Consider the following 19,442-nt stretch of genomic DNA (forward strand, 5'->3'; position numbering starts at 1 on the left):
TTAGCAGGGATCGCGCGAGGAAGCGCGAGCCTCCCCGCTTGAGTGACAGATCCCCGCCACGTAAACAACCTGTCAGTGGCGATCGTTGCTGGCAGGTTGTTGGGGGATAAGTGGCAGTTGATTTACTTTGTACAGCATTGCGATCTTCCGCAGCGCTGTACTGGGGACAGCCCTGTCACTTGGAAGTCCCTTAGAGACTCACCAAAAGTGATCCCTCTCATAGGCTGATGCCTCTGAGAGACGTTCGCTGTGATTAGCTGTCGGGGGGGGGGGGGGGGGGGGAGGAATAAACTAAAAGTAAAAACAACATTTTTATTTAAAAAAAAAGTTGAAACTAATAAAATAAACAAAACATAGCAGCAGCAATCAGATGCCACCAACGGAAAGCTCTGTTGGTGGCAACAAAAAGAAGCATAATTAATTTGTGTGCTAAGTTGTAAGGCCCTGCAGCGAGCTGTTAAAGCTGTAGTAGCTTGAATTGTAAAAAATAACCTGATCACTAGGGGGTGCAAGCCTGTGGTCCTCAAGAGGTTAAGTGCCAGTAGGAAAACTCTTCCTAATGCAATGCTATGGGTGAGAACACACACTTAGCATTACATTAGCAAGAGCTTTTAAAATCGCAAGAACCAAGGAAAAGCTCTTGCAGTGTGAACCACTATGTATCAATCTTCTCAACTATTTTTTATGTAATATTATTATAAATTAATTTTACATTAAACTGAACCAGTGTAGAATTTGAAAAATAAAATGCTAGTGAGCCGGAGTCGCATTACTTTTCTAATCTGGAATGTACACTCTAGGCACCAATAGAGGCAGCCCAAGTACCTTCCTTTTTCTGCATGACTAATTAGGTGCATACAGCAGAAGCTTTTGTTGTGTATTCTTATTTCCATGCTTGCACAAACTGGGTGGCTGTCAGCTGTTCTTACATTCCTAGTCCTGATACAGTTTGGAGTAAATAATCATTTGAATTTATTTATACAAGGTAAACAACTTGGAATCATTTGTGCCAATTATCCAAACAGTCAAACTCGAGGATCTCCTATCTCACTTGCTTCTCATGCTATCTCAGTGCAAATCTCTACATTACAAAAATTTAAGAGGAATACCTTAAATCATGTCAAATAACGGAGAAAAATTGGCTTGGCCATGCTGTGTAAAGTGGGCGTGGTCATAGGTGGGGCCAAATGTACTTGAACATAGCAGTGGCGTAACTTAAATATATTCAATAGGCAGTATTTCACATATATAAGCCCCTCACCTGGCTTCTGTCTTCAGCTGGCTGGCATGTGCACTGTACTCGGCTGGTGGTGATGCTGTGCAGGCCTGGCTGGTGGTGATGCTGTGCCGGCCTGGCTGACGGTGATGCTGTGCCGGCCTGGCTGACGGTGATGCTGTGCCGGCCTGGCTTTGCTAGGTGACTTGCTGGGGCTTTGATGGGCTAGGCAATTTGCTGGGGGCATGTTGGGGGGCTTTGCTGGGCTGGGGGCTTTACTTGGCTTTGCTTGGCTGTATGCATTGCTGGGCTGGGACCAGGAGGCTTTGCTAGGCTGGGGGGTTTACTTTGCTGATGGCTCTGCTTTGCTGGGCTGGGGCCCTGGGGCTTTGCTTGGCTGTAGATAGGTAGCTTTCCCCCGCATAGGTTACATAGGCAGCTTCCCCCAGTATAGATTATATAGGCAGCTGCCCCCAGTGTAGGTTAGATAGGCAGCTTCCCCCAGTATAGATTATATAGGCAGCTTCCCCCAGTGTAGGTTAGATAGGCAGCTTCCCCCAGTGTAGGTTAGATAGGCAGCTTCCCCATTATAGATTATATAGGCAGCTTCCCCCAGTGTAGGTTAGATAGGCAGCTTCCCCCAGTGTAGGTTAGATAGGCAGCTTCCCCATTATAGATTATATAGGCAGCTTCCCCCAGTGTAGGTTAGATATGCAGCTTCCCCCAGTGTAGGTTAGATAGGCAGCTTCCCCCAGTATAGGTTATATAGGTAGGTTCCCCCAGCGTAGGCTAAATAGGTAGGCTCCCCCAGCGTAGATTAGATAGGTCTAATATACGAGGCAGCTGCGGCGAACAGCACCGGCGCCGCAGCTGCCTCCATGCGACCATCCGTCCGGCGTCTAAGACGCCGAGGACGGAACGTTAACTTGTGCAGTGGGTCGCCGTCTCGCGCGGGTGCGCGCACAAAAGGGATCTTTATGCGGGGAGGAAGTCCGTCAGCTGACCTGCTGGTCGGCTGACGTCAGAGGAGTCCCACGGCGCCTAGGATTGGCTGATGGAGGGGGGGCGTGCCAGTGGGGTCTCCTCTGCTTCTTAAGCCTCCGGACTTCACTCACACGCTGTCTGTTGTCGTGAATACTTGCGTGTTAGTGCTCAGACCTTAGACTAGATCCCAGGTGTTGATGCTAAGGATTTCACACCTAGTCTAGGATATTGCTACATTGTTATTGTTTATTGTTAGACTAGTTCCCGCATGTTGATGCCAAGGACTTCACACCTAGACTAGGATATTGCTTATTGTATTGATCTCCTGTGTATGACTCTTAGCGATTTCTCTGACTCTGATCCTGCTTTCAGATCCTGTACCTTTGCCTATCTGCCTTGTTAGTTGCTGAACCTTTGCTTGATTACCGACTACTCTCTTGTCTCACGATTCTGTACCGATACTTACCTCTCTGTTGCTGAACCTCTGCCTGATTACCGATTACCCTCCTGTCTCACGATTCTGTACTAATATTACCTCTCTGTTGCCGAAACTTGCCTGTCAGACCACTCTACTCATCAGTGAGCCCTCGCCACTGGTGAGGTGCTAGCTTCACCAGCGCCTCTGGTGAAGTTATTATTTAGTGCTGTCCTGGTTTGGGTCTCCTAGCTTGCAGTACAGTCTGACTCATCCGCTCCTAGGGTGATCATTCGGCTGCAGTACAGTCTGACTCATCTGTTCCCAGGCAATCTCTAGTGCAGTACTGCTTGTGTCTCACTCGGCTGCAGTACATCCTGAATCACCCGCTCCACGGGAGAGTCGGCCCCTTCGACATTATTTTCTCCAGCTTGCTGGAGCCTGTACTCTAGTGCACGCTCAGTGTACTGATAGTACCTCACCAGAACGGAATTGGCAGAGCTGTTTGTTCATCACATCTTCAGGCTGCATGGGATTCCCCAGGATGTGGTGTCAGATAGGGGAGTCCAGTTCACTTCTCCTTTCTGGAAAGCGTTTTGTCATCACATGGGGATGAAGTTATCATTTTCCTCCGGCTACCACCCACAGGCCAACGGTCAGACCGAGAGGGTGAACCAGGCCCTTGAGCAGTTCCTCAGGTGTTATGTGGCTGATGCCCAGACCGAGTGGGTCAGGTTTTTGCCTTATGCCGAGTTTGCTCACAATAACTTGAGGTCTGCTTCATCAGGGTTCTCCCCGTTCCAGGTTGTTACGGGGAGATCACCCAAATTCTCACCCCTGCCAGTGGTGGCGTCACCTTTTCCAGCTTTAGAACACTGTTCAGAGACCATGAGGGACATCTGGAATAAGGTGAAGCAAAATTTGAAAAGAGCCTTTTCGGCTCAAAAAAGGCAAGCCGACAAGAGACGTTCGGTAGAATGGAAGTTCGCACCAGGAGATTTGGTGTGGATTTCCACTCGACACATGTCCCTAAGGCAGCCCTCTGTAAAATTGGGTCCCAAATTCATAGGGCCCTCTCCTATTTCTAAAAAAAGTAAATAATGTTACCTACGTGGTGTCACTTCCCCCCAGTTTCAGGGGTGGTAGGATGTTCCATGTTTCTCTTTTGAAACCGGCCGTGTATGTGGATGCCACTCCCCCTCCCCTGTGGTGGTTGATGGAGAACCAGAATAGGAAGTAGAAAGGATTTTGGATTCTCGGCGAGTACGTCAATCTTTACAGTATCTGGTCCACTGGCGAGGGTATGGTCCTGAAGAGAGATCCTGGGTACCACTCTCTCGCATGCATGCCGAAGAACTCAGGATGGAGTTCCATAGGTTACATCCAGATAGGTCGGGTGGTGCATGTCCGGAGTCCACGCCTAGAGGGGGGTACTGTAATATACGAGGCAGCTGCGGCGAACAGCACCACCGCCGCAGCTGCCTCCATGCGACCATCCATCGGTCCGGCGTCTAGGACGCCGAGGACGGAACGTTCACTTGTGCAGGGGGTCGCCGTCTCGCGCGGGCGCGCGCTCAAAAGGGATCTTTATGCGGGGAGGAAGTCCGTCAGCTGACCTGCTGGTCGGCTGATGTCAGAGGAGTCCCACGGCGCCTAGGATTGGCTGATGGAGGGGGGCGTGCCAGTGGGGTCTCCTCTGCTTCTTAAGCCTCCGGGCTTCACTCACACGCTGTCTGTTGTCGTGAATACTTACGTGTTAGCGCTCAGACCTTAGACTAGATCTCAGTGTTGATGCTAAGGATTTCACACCTAGTCTAGGATATTGCTACATTGTTATTGTTTATTGTTAGACTAGTTCCTAGGTGTTAATGTCAAGGACTTCACACCTAGACTAGGATATCGCTTATTGTATTGATCTCCTGTGTATGACTCTCGGCTATCCCTCTGACTCTGATCCTGCTTTCCGATCCTGTACCTTTGCCTATCTGCCTTGTTAGTTGCTGAACCTTTGCTTGATTACCGACTACTCTTTTGTCTCACGATCCTGTACCGATACTTACCTCTCTGTTGCTGAACCTCTGCCTGATTACCTATTACCCTCCTGTCTCACGATTCTGTACTAATATTACCTCTCTGTTGCTGAAACTTGCCTGTCAGACCACTCTACTCATCAGTGGGCCCTTGCCACTGGTGAGGTGCTAGCTTCACCAGCGCCTCTGGTGAAGTTATTATTTAGTGCTGCCCTGGTTTGGGTCTCCTAGGCTGCAGTACAGTCTGACTCATCCGCTCCTAGGGTGATCATTCGGCTGCAGTACAGTCTGACTCACCTGTTCCCAGGCAATCTCTAGTGCAGTACTGCTTGTGTCTCACTCGGCTGCAGTACATCCTGAATCACCCGCTCCACGGGAGATTCGGCCTCTTCGACATTATTTTCTCCAGCTTGCTGGAGCCTGTACTCTAGTGAACGCTCTGTGTACTGATAGTACCTCACCAGCCCTCTGGTGAGGTCTCATTAAAATATTAAAGTTATGGTTGCTCCTAATCACTACAGTCTCAGCTCTTTGTCTGCTATACTGGTATTATTGGTGATTCTGCAGATCACACATAATCAGGTATAGCGTCTGCATTATTGGTAATTCTGCAGGTCACCACATAATCAGACATCTGAGCTACGACACAAGACTGTTACAATAGGTAGGCTCCCCCAGAGTAGGTTAGATTGGTAGGTTCCCCCAGCGTAGGTTAGATAGGTAGGTTCCCCCAGCGTAGGTTAGATAGGTAGGTTCCCTCAGTATAGGTTATATAGGTAGCTTCTACCAGTGTAGATTAGATAGGTAGGTTCCTCCAGTATAGGTTATATAGGTAGCTTCCCCCAGTATTGATTAGATAGGTAGGTTCCCTCAGTATAGGTTAGATAGGTAGGTTCCCCCAGTATAGATTAGATAGGTAGGTTCCCCCAGTATAGATTAGATAGGTAGGTTCCCCCAGTGTAGATTAGATAGGTAGGTTCCCTCAGTATAGGTTAGATAGGCAGCATCCCCGAGTATAGATTAGATAGGTAGGTAGGTTCCCTCGGTATTGGTTAGATAGGCAATGTCCCCCAGTATAAATTAAATAGGTAGGTTCCCTCAGTATAGGTTAGATAGGCAGCATCACTAGTATAGATTAGAGAGGTAGGTTCCCTCAGTATAGGTTAGATAGGTAGGTTCCCTTAGTATAGGTTAGACAGGCAGCGTCTCCCAGTATAGATTAGATAGGTAGGTTCCCCCGGTATAGATTAGATAGGTAGGTTCCTCGAGCGTAGATTAGATAGGTAGGTTCCCCCAGTATAGATTAGATAGGTAGGTTCCCCCAGCGTAGATTAGATAGGTAGGTTCCCCCAGTATAGATTAGATAGGTAGGTTCCCCGAGCGTAGATTAGATAGGTAGGTTCCCCCAGTATAGATTAGATAGGTAGGTTCCCCCAGCGTAGATTAGATAGGCAGCCCTAGTGTAGGAGGGGGCACTGGGCGGAGCGGCGGGGGGGGGGAGCGGGCAGTTAAAAACTCACCTGTCTTCAGATCACCGCAGGCACAACTTCCATGTGCTTCTGGCTTCCTCCCCGCGGCGTCCCTCGCATTGGTAACAGCTTCCCCCCTGTGATGTCATCACAGGGGGCGCTGTAATAGAGTGACCAGACGTCCCGGATTTCCCGGGACGCGTCCCGGATTCGGGGTCCGCTGTCCCAGGCTACATGAGGTCCCGGGAAACGCCCCGCTTTCAGCAGCGGGACGTCCCGGCCTCGGGACTCTGGCCACTCTCTCCTCAATGAACTGGCAGCGGCGTCTATAGACGCCGTGCCAGTTCATTGCCTGCAGCCCCGCTCCAGCCTCCTTTTCCGGTGTCTGTTCCTGACACCGCCAGGCGAGCAGGGCTACGGCAAGATGGCTGCCGAAGCCCTGTACTGGAGACCTATTTGTGTCTCCAGTACAGGGCTTCGGGCGCCATCTTGCCGTAGCCCTGTCAGCGCGGGAGACTGCAGGAGAAGTAAGACGGTCCTAGGAGCAGCGCGCCAGAGGCCGGAGACTTCTGCCAGGTGAGTAAAGGCTTACTTTTCCAGGTGAAATGTTTGCCCGCATTGTTTCTTTTCAGGTGAAATGTTTGCCCGCAGTGCGTTTCTTTTCTGGTGAAATGTTTGCCCGCAGTGCGTTTCTTTTCTGGTGAAATGTTTGCCCGCATTGTTTCTTTTCTAGCGAAATGTTTGCCCGCAGTGCGTTTCTTTTCTGGTGAAATGTTTGCCCGCAGTGCGTTTCTTTTCTGGTGAAATGTTTGCCCGCATTGTTTCTTTTCTAGCGAAATGTTTGCCCGCAGTGCGTTTCTTTTCTGGTGAAATGTTTGCCCGCAGTGCGTTTCTTTTCTGGTGAAATGTTTGCCCGCAGTACGTTTCTTTTCTGGTGAAATGTTTGCCCGCAGTGCGTTTCTTTTCTGGTGAAATGTTTGTCCGCATTACGTTTCTTTTCTGGTGAAATGTTTGCCCGCATTGCGTTTCTTTTCTGGTGAAATGTTTGCCCGCATTGCATTTCTTTTCTGGTGAAATGTTTGCCCGCATTGCGTTTCTTTTCTGGTGAAATGTTTGCCCGCATTGCGTTTATTTTGTACCGACATGTTGCCCGCATTGCGTTTATTTTGTACTGACATGTTGCCCGCATTGTGTTTATTTTGTACTGACATGTTCAGGGGCAAATCCAGGATTTTCAAGGGGGGGGTTCCTGATAGGTCTCTTTTGGCAAGCCGCACACTACCGCGCATGCGTTTGCCCACAAAATCCACATGATGCACAGCATTTCTCCACAAAATACACACAATGCGCAGTGTTTCCCTACAAAATACACATGATGCAGTAGCGTTTCGCCAAAATATATATAATGTGGCAGTGATTAAGTAGCCAGATAACCCCCCTTTATTATGGATAACGAAATTACCCCACCCCTCTTTAGTATAGGTGACCAGATGACCCCCATTTATCACACAGGTAGCCAGATGAGGCCCCCATCAGTTAGGATAAGTAACCATATGATCCCCATTTATAGTATATAGCCAGATAACTCCCCGTTCAGTACATTCCCCCTTGTATTTCGCCAGATCCCCCTTGTATATATGGCCAGTGTATATAGTCAGATCCCCTGTATATATAGCCAGAGATCCCCCCCCCCTGTATATACCCATATACCCACTGTATGCAGCCAGATGCCTCCCCCTGCATATAGCCAGTGTATATAGCCAGATCCCCCTGCATATAGCCAGTGTATATAGCCAGTTCCCCCTGCATACAGCCAGTGTATATATATATAATCGTAATGTGGGCAGCAGCCATCAGAAAATAATCGTAATGTGGGCAGCAGCCAGCAGTCATCAGAAAATAATCGTAAAGTGGGCAGCAGTCACCAGAAAATCACAATGTGGGCAGCAGGCACCAGAAAATCGCAATGTGTGGGCAGCAGTGACCAGAAAATCGTAATGTGGGCAGCAGACACCTGAAAATCGCAATGTGGGCAGCAGACACCTGAAAATCGCAATGTGGGCAGCAGTCACCTGAAAATCGTAATGTGGGCAGCAGACACCTGAAAATCGCAATGTGGGCAGCAGTGACCAGAAAATCGTAATGTGGGCAGCAGTGACCAGAAAATCGTAATGTGGGCAGCAGTCACATGAAAATCGTAATGTGGGCAGCAGACACCTGAAAATCGCAATGTGGGCAGCAGTGACCAGAAAATCATAATGTGGGCAGCAGTCACATGAAAATCATAATGTGGGCAGCAGACACCTGAAAATCGTAATGTGGGCAGCAGACACCTGAAAATCGTAATGTGGGCAGCAGACACCTGAAAATCGTAATGTGGGCAGCAGACACCTGAAAATCGTAATGTGGGCAGCAGAAACTAGAAAAAAAATGCACCTGTGAAAAAAAAACAAATCACTTACCTGACAGAAGTCTTCTCCTCTCCTGGCATTTGGCACCAGCTCCCCGATGATCCTCCTGCAGCACATCTCCCGCGCTGACAGGCAGAGTGCAGGGCTACGGCAAGATGGCTCCCGAAGCCCTGTACTGGAGACACAGTCTCCAGAGCAGGGCTTCGGCAGCCATCTTGCCGTAGCCCTGATCTAACTCCGGGAGACTGCGGGGCTGCGGGGAAGAAGCAGCATATCTGGCTGGGGGGTCCCTCAATAGGGAGGGTGACAGCGCTCCCCCCCCACACGGCTAGCGGGCCCCGGGCCCCCCTACTGCGCACACACATGAGCAAGCGGCAGCTGCACTATTACATTCAGTGGCTGCCGCTGCTCAGATTCCGGAGGCACTTCCGGTCTAGGTGCAAGGGGGTGGTTCCAGACACCCGGAACAACCCCTTCCGTGCGCCAGTGATGTTTGCCCGCATTGCGTTTATTTTGTACTGACATGTTTGCCCGCATTGCGTTTATTGTCTGGTGAAATGTTTGCCCGCATTGCGTTTATTTTGTACTGACATGTTGCCTGCATTGCGTTTATTTTGTACTGACATGTTGCCCGCATTGCGTTTATTGTCTGGTGAAATGTTTGCCCGCATTGCGTTTATTTTGTACTGACATGTTGCCTGCATTGCGTTTATTTTGTGCTGACATGTTTGCCGGCATTGCGTTTATTGTCTGGTGAAATGTTTGCCCGCATTGCGTTTATTTTGTACTGACATGTTTGCCCGCATTGCATTTATTTTATACTGACATGTTGCCCGCATTGCGGTTATTTTGTGCTGACATGTTGCCTATTGCGTTTATTTTCTGGTGTTCGGGGTAACTGTTACTGCATTTATTATTTAATGGTCATAGATGGCTATGTTTGCTGCTTTGTGGTTACGGTATACTATTAGCATCACACAGTTTCTGCACACCCATGATGCAAAGTCTCGTTTGTCCACATCATGGCGTAAACACTGCTTTCTTATGCCTCGCTGTTACATCATTACGTTAGCTCCGCCCATACAATGTCATGGCCACGCCCATTTTTCGGCACGGCGCAGCCCCCCCCCCCCCCAGTCTTCGCCGCTGCGCGCTCCTCAGTCCTCCCCACTTTTCGCTGCGGCGCGCTGTGCGCCGCCCCCCCCCCCACTCCCCGTCCCAGGTTGGACCCACAAAAATCTGGTCACTCTAGCTGTAACCAAGACGACGGACTCCGTGGGAAGGAAGCCAGAAGCACATGGAAGCTGTGCCTGCGGCGATCTGAAGTCAGGTGAGTTTTTAACTGCCCACTCTTCCCCGCCGCTCCGCCCAGTGCCCCCTCCTGCCAGTCAATAGATCCGAGGCACCATGGCAACAGGTTCCTGGCCGGTGCCCCGGATCAAAGGCCCTAACGACGCGCCTGGTATCTGCACAGGGGACATTTCCCTGTAAAGTGTTATGTGGCACAATCTATCTCCTGCTCCTGCCCCCCCCCCCCATACACACACACACACACACACACACACACACACACACACACACACACACACACACACACACACACACACACACACACACGTATCTGTTACACATGTATCTGTGTATGTGTGTGTAACTGTGTATGTTTGTATATGTGTGTGTGTGTGTGTGTGTGTGTGTGTGTGTGTGTGTGTGTGTGTGTGTGTAGGGGGAGGGGGGGAGCCAGAAGTAGATTGTACCACACAACACTTGACAGGGAAATGTCCCCTGTGCAGATGGACTAACTCATCGGGCTGATGACATCAGTCTGATTATGACACTACTAATGTAAGGAGTAATTTTAAACTCTATAACTTTTTACTATAAAGGGTAAAAAAAACACATCCAGTAAGAAAAAGAGTATTTCATTAACTAAACACAATTGGTTTTTAAAATCCCTATTAATAATACAGGTTTTCAGTTCAAATATTTTCCCAAAAACATTTTTTTACTTCTGGTCCTAAAAGGGCACTATAGCAAAAATGACGCTGTTCAATTATCCCCAGCATCAGTTGTTTAATAGGAAACAAACATTTGCTTTCTTAAAACAGAAATAATTTGCGATAATTCAGGTTGGAGTGAGCTTGAGATGTCTCCCAGTGCATCACTGCTGAATATATGCAAATTAACCATTGTTGCCCTTAGAAGCTTACTAGGGATAGCATAACTTTCTCCATACAGCTTGTGTTAAAAAAAATAGCTCTAACTCCAAATCTGCTCTTGTACACAACTGATCTGTGTCAGTACATCAGCTTTTCCTGAGGAAGTAGTGACAATGCGGGGGCTGGCTGTTATCTGCTCTCTTCTAACTGCTATCAGCCTTCCATGTCTCTGGCTTCTCACAGCTACAAAGTAAGTAAATAAACAGGTTCTATTCCTGCCAGCTTCACAATATTTAGAGCCTGTTTATTTAGTTACATGTGAGAAATCTGCAGTGTGTGTGCAGAATAATAAATCAGCTGTGTCACAGACATGGAAAGCTGACAGCAGTTTACCATCACATTCCCCGTCATTAAAGTGAACCGCTTATCATTTTTAAGTTCCAGGTCTGCTCGATAGCAAATTAAAAATGAATAATAAAAATATGGTTCATTATTGAAAAAAAAAACTTTCATTTTAACTCATCTTTTTACATTTAAGGGTTAAAATTACAGGCAGTTATCCTCTTTCTCCAGCCATGCGGTTGGTCAAAGCAACTGAAAATGGAAGGCTGATAAGGACTCTGACTGACTTAATTGACCACAAGCTAAAACTCAAACTCATTAAGCATTAGGGAAGTGGGAGGAGGGGAAGACTATACTTCAAAGCGAGAAGATAAGTGACTTGTTGAACTTCACATCAAGGCTGGATAACTGCAGTTAAAAGGGAGCAGGGAGAGTAGCTTTAAACATGGCAGCTCTTTCAGCTATTTAAAAGCAGGAGCTGCTCAGATCCCTTTAAGAGCAGATGTAATGACCCACGTCAGCTGTGTACCAATTAAAGCAGATGAGATTTAACATACGCTCTATGGAGAAAATTAGGCTGTCCCTATTAGACAACTCAGGGGCGTAACTAGAAATCACTTGGTCCCCGATGAAAATTTGGATGGGGTCCACCCCTCACCCCAGCCCCAGGTATAAGCGCCGAAGCCCCGCCGGGTGACCACAGTACAGATAGTCAGGTATAGGTGACCCCAGTATAGCCAGGCATAGGTGCATTTATTATAGCCAGGTATACAGTAGGTGCCCTCACTATAGCCAGGTATAGATGCCTTCAGTATAGCTAGGTATAGATGCCCACAATATAAGGTACAGGTACCCACAGTATAGCCAGGCATGGGTGCCCACAGTATAGCCAGGCATGGGTGCCCACAGTATAGCCAGGCATGGGTGCCCACAGTATAGCCAGGCATGGGTGCCCACAGTATAGCCAGGCATGGGTGTGCCCACAAGCGGGCAGGGAACACGGAACGCGGACATACCTCTTCCATGGATTTCATGTGGCGGAGGTCCAGTCTCTGTAAGCGCCTCACGCTGCTTCCTCATAAACAGGAATTACTGTCAGATGCGAGGAACCTCCATCACATGGAATGCATGTAAGAGCTATGTCTGCGTTCCGTGTTCCCTTCCCGCTTGTGCTAGCGATTAATGCTGGAGGGGAGAGCGCTGAAGGGAGAGCCCAAGGTGGGGGGGGGGGGGAGTGGACCCCCCTTCCCCGCCGCTCTGTCAAGCCATTGCTCTCCACTCATACTCTGTGGCCCCTCCTGCCCCCAAAATCTGCCCTGGGCAGGCTCCTCCCACTAATACATCCCTTGCAGACCCTATTGTTATGCCCCTGAAACCACTGATGCTGGGGATAACACAACACCAACATTTTCACCAAAGTGCCCCTTTAATCTCTCACATGATTGAAGAAGCTGTTAATTAAACTAAATGCTGTCGATTCATTGTCCCAATAAAGCATTTGTACTTGTTTGTTAACCTCCTTAGCAGTAATCACGAGTTCAGCTCGGGGTGGAAAAAACAAGGCAGGAGCGGTATTCCCGGGCTGAACTCGTGGTAGCCACCGGGAGATTACTGCAGAGTATAGCGAGCAGCGGGCGTTTTAACTTACCTCCTGGGGGATCCCGACATCGGCCTCCATTCTTCTTCCTCTCCTCCAAGGCTCTGCTTCCACCTGGTGAGATCGCCATCTGTTGTCATGACAACAGCTGGCAATCTCACTATAGGATTACAGCACCACCTGGAGGAGGGTGTCACGGTCAGTTACCTGTCCAGACGAGGCGGCTTGTACACACGGATGCAGGCAGTCGTCCTGGAGGGTCTCGACGGTCTTCCCTGCATGGTGGACTGTCGGATGCTTGCCCATGCGCGCTGCGTTGTGCGGCATAGACGTTGGCGTTGTAAGATGCTTGCGGTGGATGCTGTACACATGGAGAGTGCAACACTCGGGTGCTGTAGTATTGCAGCTTTTGTGTGTGTTGCACTCCTGTGAGTGAGCCTTGCTCTGCCCGTTCTTAATTCCTGGATGTTGACCTTGGCCTGCCTGACTACCCGCTTTCCTGCCGACCTTTGCTTTGTACGACTGCCCGATTTGTTGCCGACCACTGCTTGCCCGAGGACCCGATTTGTTGCCAGACCCCGGCTTGTACTAGTAACCGATCTGTTGCCGACTCCTGCCTGTTCCAAGTTCCACGTCTTCTCCTGCATCTGTTACTGGACTTCCTTGGCTGCTGAGTCATTGCAGTGCCAGACTCAGCCTGTGGGAGTGCTGTGTTTCCAAACAGGACTTATCGTTGGTTTCACAAGCGCTCCTGCCCCTTGCTTACTGGGCTCCCCTGTTTCACTTCCAGGGGCCCCAGTCGGTGAGCCGCAAGGGTTGCTGCCCTCAGCTTACTGGTCTCCTGTACCCCAGGTACGCTATCATCACAGATGGAGGGAAAACTGCAGCACTGGATCTCAGGGAGGTGAGTGAATGCTGAGCTGCTGCAGATCTCCCTAGCAACATGATTTTTTCTTGGTTTTAGGATCTCAAAGCATGCAAAAAAATTGCACCACTTTTAGACTCTATCCGGAAAGATTCATAACACCAAGGGGGTTAAACATAGATGTAACACCTGCTTTGACTAACTCTAATTATTTATTCCATTTATCCAATCAAATTCTTAGGTGTTGATAAACAGGATGACAAAATGTGAACTTTTTGAATATTTTTTTATGATCAGGATCATACTGTCCAGAGCCTTCCTTAGAGAATGGAATGGTCGAATCTGGGTTGAAGCCTGATGGGTCATATGAAAGTGGTGATTCCATAACCCTAAAGTGTAACCCGGGGTATAAATTAATTGGGTCGAAGAAACTGACCTGTGGTGGATCTAATAGTGATTTGCAGTGGCAAGGGGAATATCCAGTGTGTGAGAAGCGTAAGTACCAGAAATGTTAAGACATGTTGGCAAGATGAGTGAACTGAAAAAGGTGATCCCAAGGCCAATACATATTACGCCATTTTTTTTTTACTAATACTTAGAAACAATATGAATTCCCACTCTGGGCTGGTTCACTCTGCAAGAGCTTTTTAACCCCCTCCTGACCGCCTAACACCGATTGGTGGCGGGAGGGTGGAAGCTACAGGACCGCCTAATGCCGATTGGCGTCAAGTCCTGTAGCTGCAGATTAGCAGGGATCACACATCCCCGCTTGAGTGATGGATCCCCGCTCTGTAAACAATCTGCCAGCGGCGATCGATGCTGGCAGGTTGTTGGGGGATAGGCAGTAGTTGATTTACTTTGTACAGCGCTGCGATCTTCTGCAGCACTGTACTGGGGACAGCCCTGGCACTTGGCTGTCCCTTAGAGACTCACAAAAAGTGATCCCTCTCATAGACGATCGCTGTGATTGGCTGTCGGGGGGAGGAATAAAGTGAAAATGAAAAGAACATTTTTATTTAAAAAAACCCAATGTTAAAATTAATAAAAAAAAAACAAACCAAAACGTAGCAGCAGCAATCAGATGCCACCAATGGAAAGCTCTGTTGGTGGCAACAAAAAGAAGCAAAATTCATTTGTGTGCTAAGTTGTATGGCCCTGCAGCGAGCTGTTAAAGCTGCATTGGCCTGAATTGTAAAAAATAGCCTGATCACTAGGGGGTGCAAGCCTGTGGTCCTCAAGAGTTTAAAGCGGACCCAAACCAAACATTTTTTTAATTTAAAATATTTAGCTGCACCACTCTGACACATACAAATGTAAATAAACACTTTCAAGCCTATGAGCATTTCAGTGCATGCTTTTCACTCTTCTCTTTGCATAACTAGGGTTATACAGGTGGCAGCCATTAGCAATTCCTCCTTTGCTGGACACCACCTACTCCACCAGTTTGCCGGATTATTTGCCGGCAATATGAAAGGAAGGGAGGGGTTCCTCCAATTAATGTAAAATATTTTATATTTAACATCATGCAACTGAAAAAAGGCTGCTATTTATTATTATAATTTAGAAAATAGATTTTATTTCAGAAATCTTGTATTTTTAGTTTGAGTCCACTTTAAGTGCCAGTAGAAAAACTCTTCCTAATGCAATGCTATGGGTGAGAACACACACTTAGAATACATTAGCAAGAGCTTTTAAAATCACAAGCACCAAGGAAAAGCTATTGCAGTGTGAACCAGCCCTTATTCAGCCAGGGAACACACTTGACTTTCAGTTTTCCGCGCGCATTTTTCTGCATACTTTTTCTGCACACCAAGTGTGTTTCCATGCAGGAAAACGCGCGCGGTTTTTCACAGCAGCTGATGTAATTGATAAAGAAAACTGACAAAATGTGCAGAATCATCATGCAGAATGTCAGTTTTTTTTCTGCGTGCGAACAACACAGTAAGTGTGTACTAGACCATTGATTAACATGAGTTCTCAGTTTTTCTGTGCAGAAAACGCGTACGAAAACAGTCAAGTGTGTTCCCTGCCTAAACCAAAATATTATATAAACATGTATTGATGTTCTTAACTATTTTACAATATTATAAATTAATTTTACATTAAGCTGAACCAGTGTAGAATTTGAAAAATAAAATGCCATTGAGCCGGAGTCGCATTACTTTTCTAATCTGGAATGTACACTCAAGGCACCAGTAGAGGCAGCCCAAGTACCATTCTTTTTCTGCATGAGTAATTAGGTGCATACAGCAGAAGCATTTGTTTCCTATTCTTATTTCCATGCTTGCACAAACTGGGTGACTGTCAGTAGGGATGGCCCAAACGGTTCACCGGTGAACCGATTCGCGTGAACATCGCTGGTTTGCGTTCGCGGTGAACCACGAACTATCTACGAGTTCGACCCGCCCCCTACACTACATCATTAGGCTCAACTTTGACCCTCTACATCACAGTCAGCAGACACAGGGTAGCCAATCAGGCTACACTCCCTCCTGGTGCCCCCCCTCATAAAAGGCAGCTACGTCGGCCATTTCCCTCACTTGTGTGGCTGCAGTAATTAGAGAAGGGAGAGCTTGCTGCAGACATAGGGAAAGCTTAGTTAGGCTCTTGTTAGGCTTGTTAGCTTGCTCCTTGCTGATACTTATTGCTAAAAATCATCCCTCAACAGCTCTTTTGAGAGCTTATGTTGTTATTGTGATCTCTTTTTTTTTTTTGTATGTGGCCCACTGACACTTGCATATACAGCTCTGTCAGTCAGTCGCAGCTGTCCCTTGGTAATTCCTACTGTGCCACTGCCAGGCCCAGCACATTCAGTGCCTACCTTTTCAGTGCACGTGTGTGACAGCTGCACATTTGTAATATCAATCACTGCATACCTTTTCATGTTTACTGCACCTGCGTGACAGAAGCATGCAGTGTTATATACAAGTCACTGCACCTGTTCACGGTACCTGTGTGTGTGACAGCTGCACATTTGTAATACCAGTCCATGCATACCTTTCACTGCACCTGTGTAACAGCACGCAGTTTTATATACCAGTCACTGCATACCTGTTCACTGCACCTGTGTAACCGCACATTGTTGTACCAGCAGTCACTGCAACCTTTTCACTGCACCTGTGTAACCGCACATCGTATTAGTCAAGTCAGTGCATACCTTTCACTTCATCCCCCCCAATATAGGTACCCACTGGTGGCGCTGGATAGGCTGCCACGGCACATAGGGCTCCGATACATTTGTTTTTTTTTTCCTGTTTTCCTGTTTTTTCCCTTTCCCTTTTTGTTTTTTCTACTTTAGTTAGTCAAACTGGCTAAGTTTTAGGGGTGAGGATCATATTATCCCCCAGCGTGCAGTGCCCCAGCTCTCGAGGCTCGAACGGAAAGGCCACCCACGTGGAGCGACCCGAGCACGTGTGTTTCTCCCTTGCCGGCTTCGCGGATCTGCTCCCTCGCACCCGTGCCCCCCAGGTCCCGCACGAGGAGGCTCAAGAGGATGTCCGCATCCCCCCATCCACGGCCGTACACCAGCCCAGGCTCACCCGCACCAGCCCAAGCTCACCTCCAGCGGCTCGGAACGGAAAGGCCACCCACGTGGAGCGACCCGAGCACGTGTGTTTTTCCCCTGCCGGCACCGCGGATCTGCTTCCCCGCACCCGGTGCCCCCCAGGTCCCGCACGAGGAGGCTCAAGTGGATGTTCACATCTCTCCATCCACGGCCGTGCATAAGCCCAGGCTCACCTGCACCAGCCCAGCTCACCTCCAGTGGCCGGACGCCACTAGCAGATCCACAGCCTCTGCCAGACCCACAGCTCCGGGACTGCCTCTGCCAGATCCACAGCGCAGAGCACAGCCCCCGCTGCCAGGCAGCCTCCCGGTTTGCAGCCCGACGGAAGCCTCCAGCCGCGGACGCAGTGCTCCAGTCCAGGACCGCTCCTCAGCCGTTACCTGGCTGTACTTGTGGCCCTCCGCCTCCTGCACCTCCAACGGCACGGCTCAGAGGTAGCTGAACATCCTAGGAGGCTACCTCACGGCGGATCCAGTTTTCCACAGGTGCCACCAGGTGAGACTTCTGTTCTCTGGGCCCCGGTCCGTGAGCCTCTGGGGGTACTGCTGGGGTCTGGGACCGGTATTGGGCACGGGGTTCAGCTGAGTGAAACCAGCTGGTGTCTGTCTGTGCATCAAATGTTTTTTTGTCGCTGCCAGGTGGGCACGTGCGTCCCACTGATGAGTGACTGTGTTGCACATGTTCTCTGTTTTGCACGTGTCGCACTGCTGACGGCCCGTAGGGTACATGCCTTGCACTTGGGGCACTCTGCGGATGGGCTGTCGTTGCACTTGCCCCCTACATCTGGGTCACACTGCTGCTGATGGTCTGTTATTGCACTCGCCACTACATCTGCGCCGCACGGCGGATGGTTTTGTTGATGGACTTGTTATTGCACTCGCCTCTTACATCTGTGTCACACTGCTGCTGATACACCTGTGTCGCACTGCTGTTGGACTGTTCTTGCACATGCCCCTTACATCTGTGTCACACCGCTGATGGACTGTTATTGCACATGCCCCTTACATCTGTGTCGCACTGCTGATGGACTGTTATTGCACATGCCCCTTACATCTGTGTCACACCGCCGATGGACTGTTATTGCACATGCCCCTTACATCTGTGTCGCACTGCTGATGGACTGTTATTGCACATGCCCCCTTACATCTGTGTCGCACTGCGGATGTACTGTCATTGCACATGCACCTTACATCCGTGTCACACCGCTGATGGACTGTTATTGCACATGCCCCTACATCTGTGTTACACCGCTGATGGACTGTTATTGCACATGCCCCTTACACCTGTGTCACACCGCTGATGGTCTGTTATTGCACCCGCCTCCTGCATCTGTGCCACACTGCTGATGGACTGTTATTGCACATGCCCCTTACATCTGGGTCACACTGCTGCTGATGGACTGTTATTGTTATTGCACTCGCCTCTTACATCTGTGCCACACTGCTGCTGATGGACTGTCATTGCACATGCCCCTTACATCTGGTCACACTGCTGCTGATGGACTGTTATTGTTATTGCACTCGCCTCTTACATCTGTGCCACACTGCTGCTGATGGACTGTCATTGCACATGCCCCTTACATCTGGTCACACTGCTGCTGATGGACTGTTATTGTTATTGCACTCGCCTCTTACATCTGTGTCACACTGCTGCGGATGGACTGTTATTGCACATGCCCCTTACATCTGGGTCACACTGCTACTGATGGACTGTTTTGCACATGCCCCTTACATTCGTGTCAGACTGCTGCGGATGGACTGTTATTGCACATGCCCCTCACATCCGTGTCACACTGCTGCGGATGGACTGTTATTGTACTCGCCTCTTACATCTGTGTCACACTGCTGATAGACTGTTATTGTACTATTACTAGTACTATTACGAGTATTGTTGTACATTCCAGTCGCACTGTGCTGGCTTACCATCCATGCCCCAAATGCTACCCCTCCCCCCTCGTACCACCTACTCCAGAGCACAGCTCCTCAAATGGGAACATATCACAGCCGCACACCCGGAGGATGGGCTCCTGTACAACTCTGTTTGGAGCCAGGTCCAAGTAATCACTGCTTCTGCGCCCTGGCCTCTTGGTAGCCAGCGCCGCAGGGGCTGTCGATCAGGTGTCCGGGCGAGGCTGAAGAGGAGGGGCCTGCGGTCAGCCATCCCCGCAGTCCTCCTCGCAAATGTCCGCTCCCTCCCTAACAAGCTAGATGAGCTGAGACTCCTCAGCGAAAAGAGGGAACTCGGTCACAACACCCCAGTCTTTTGCTTTACTGAAACGTGGCTCCATGACGACATCCCTGAGAGTGCCCTCCAGCTCCCAGGCTTCAGCCTCATCCGTGCAGACCGGCACAGCACCCTCTCTGGGAAAAAGAAAGGGGGCGGCATCTGC

The 19,442-nt window shown here is 49.2% G+C and overlaps 1 protein-coding gene across 1 annotated transcript in view; it reads left to right on the top strand.

The window, feature by feature from the left end:
* The window catches only part of LOC137529171 (complement receptor type 2-like), a 313,982-nt gene that overhangs the window by 207,220 nt on the left and 87,320 nt on the right, over window positions 1–19,442 (top strand). The window contains exon 15 of the mRNA XM_068251204.1: window positions 13,786–13,983. Within this exon, the coding sequence (XP_068107305.1) occupies window positions 13,786–13,983 (198 nt within the window). The remainder of the gene's footprint in view (window positions 1–13,785; window positions 13,984–19,442) is intronic.

This window comes from Hyperolius riggenbachi, chromosome 1, assembly GCF_040937935.1.
Source record: "Hyperolius riggenbachi isolate aHypRig1 chromosome 1, aHypRig1.pri, whole genome shotgun sequence".
Classification (NCBI taxonomy): Eukaryota; Metazoa; Chordata; class Amphibia; order Anura; family Hyperoliidae; genus Hyperolius; species Hyperolius riggenbachi.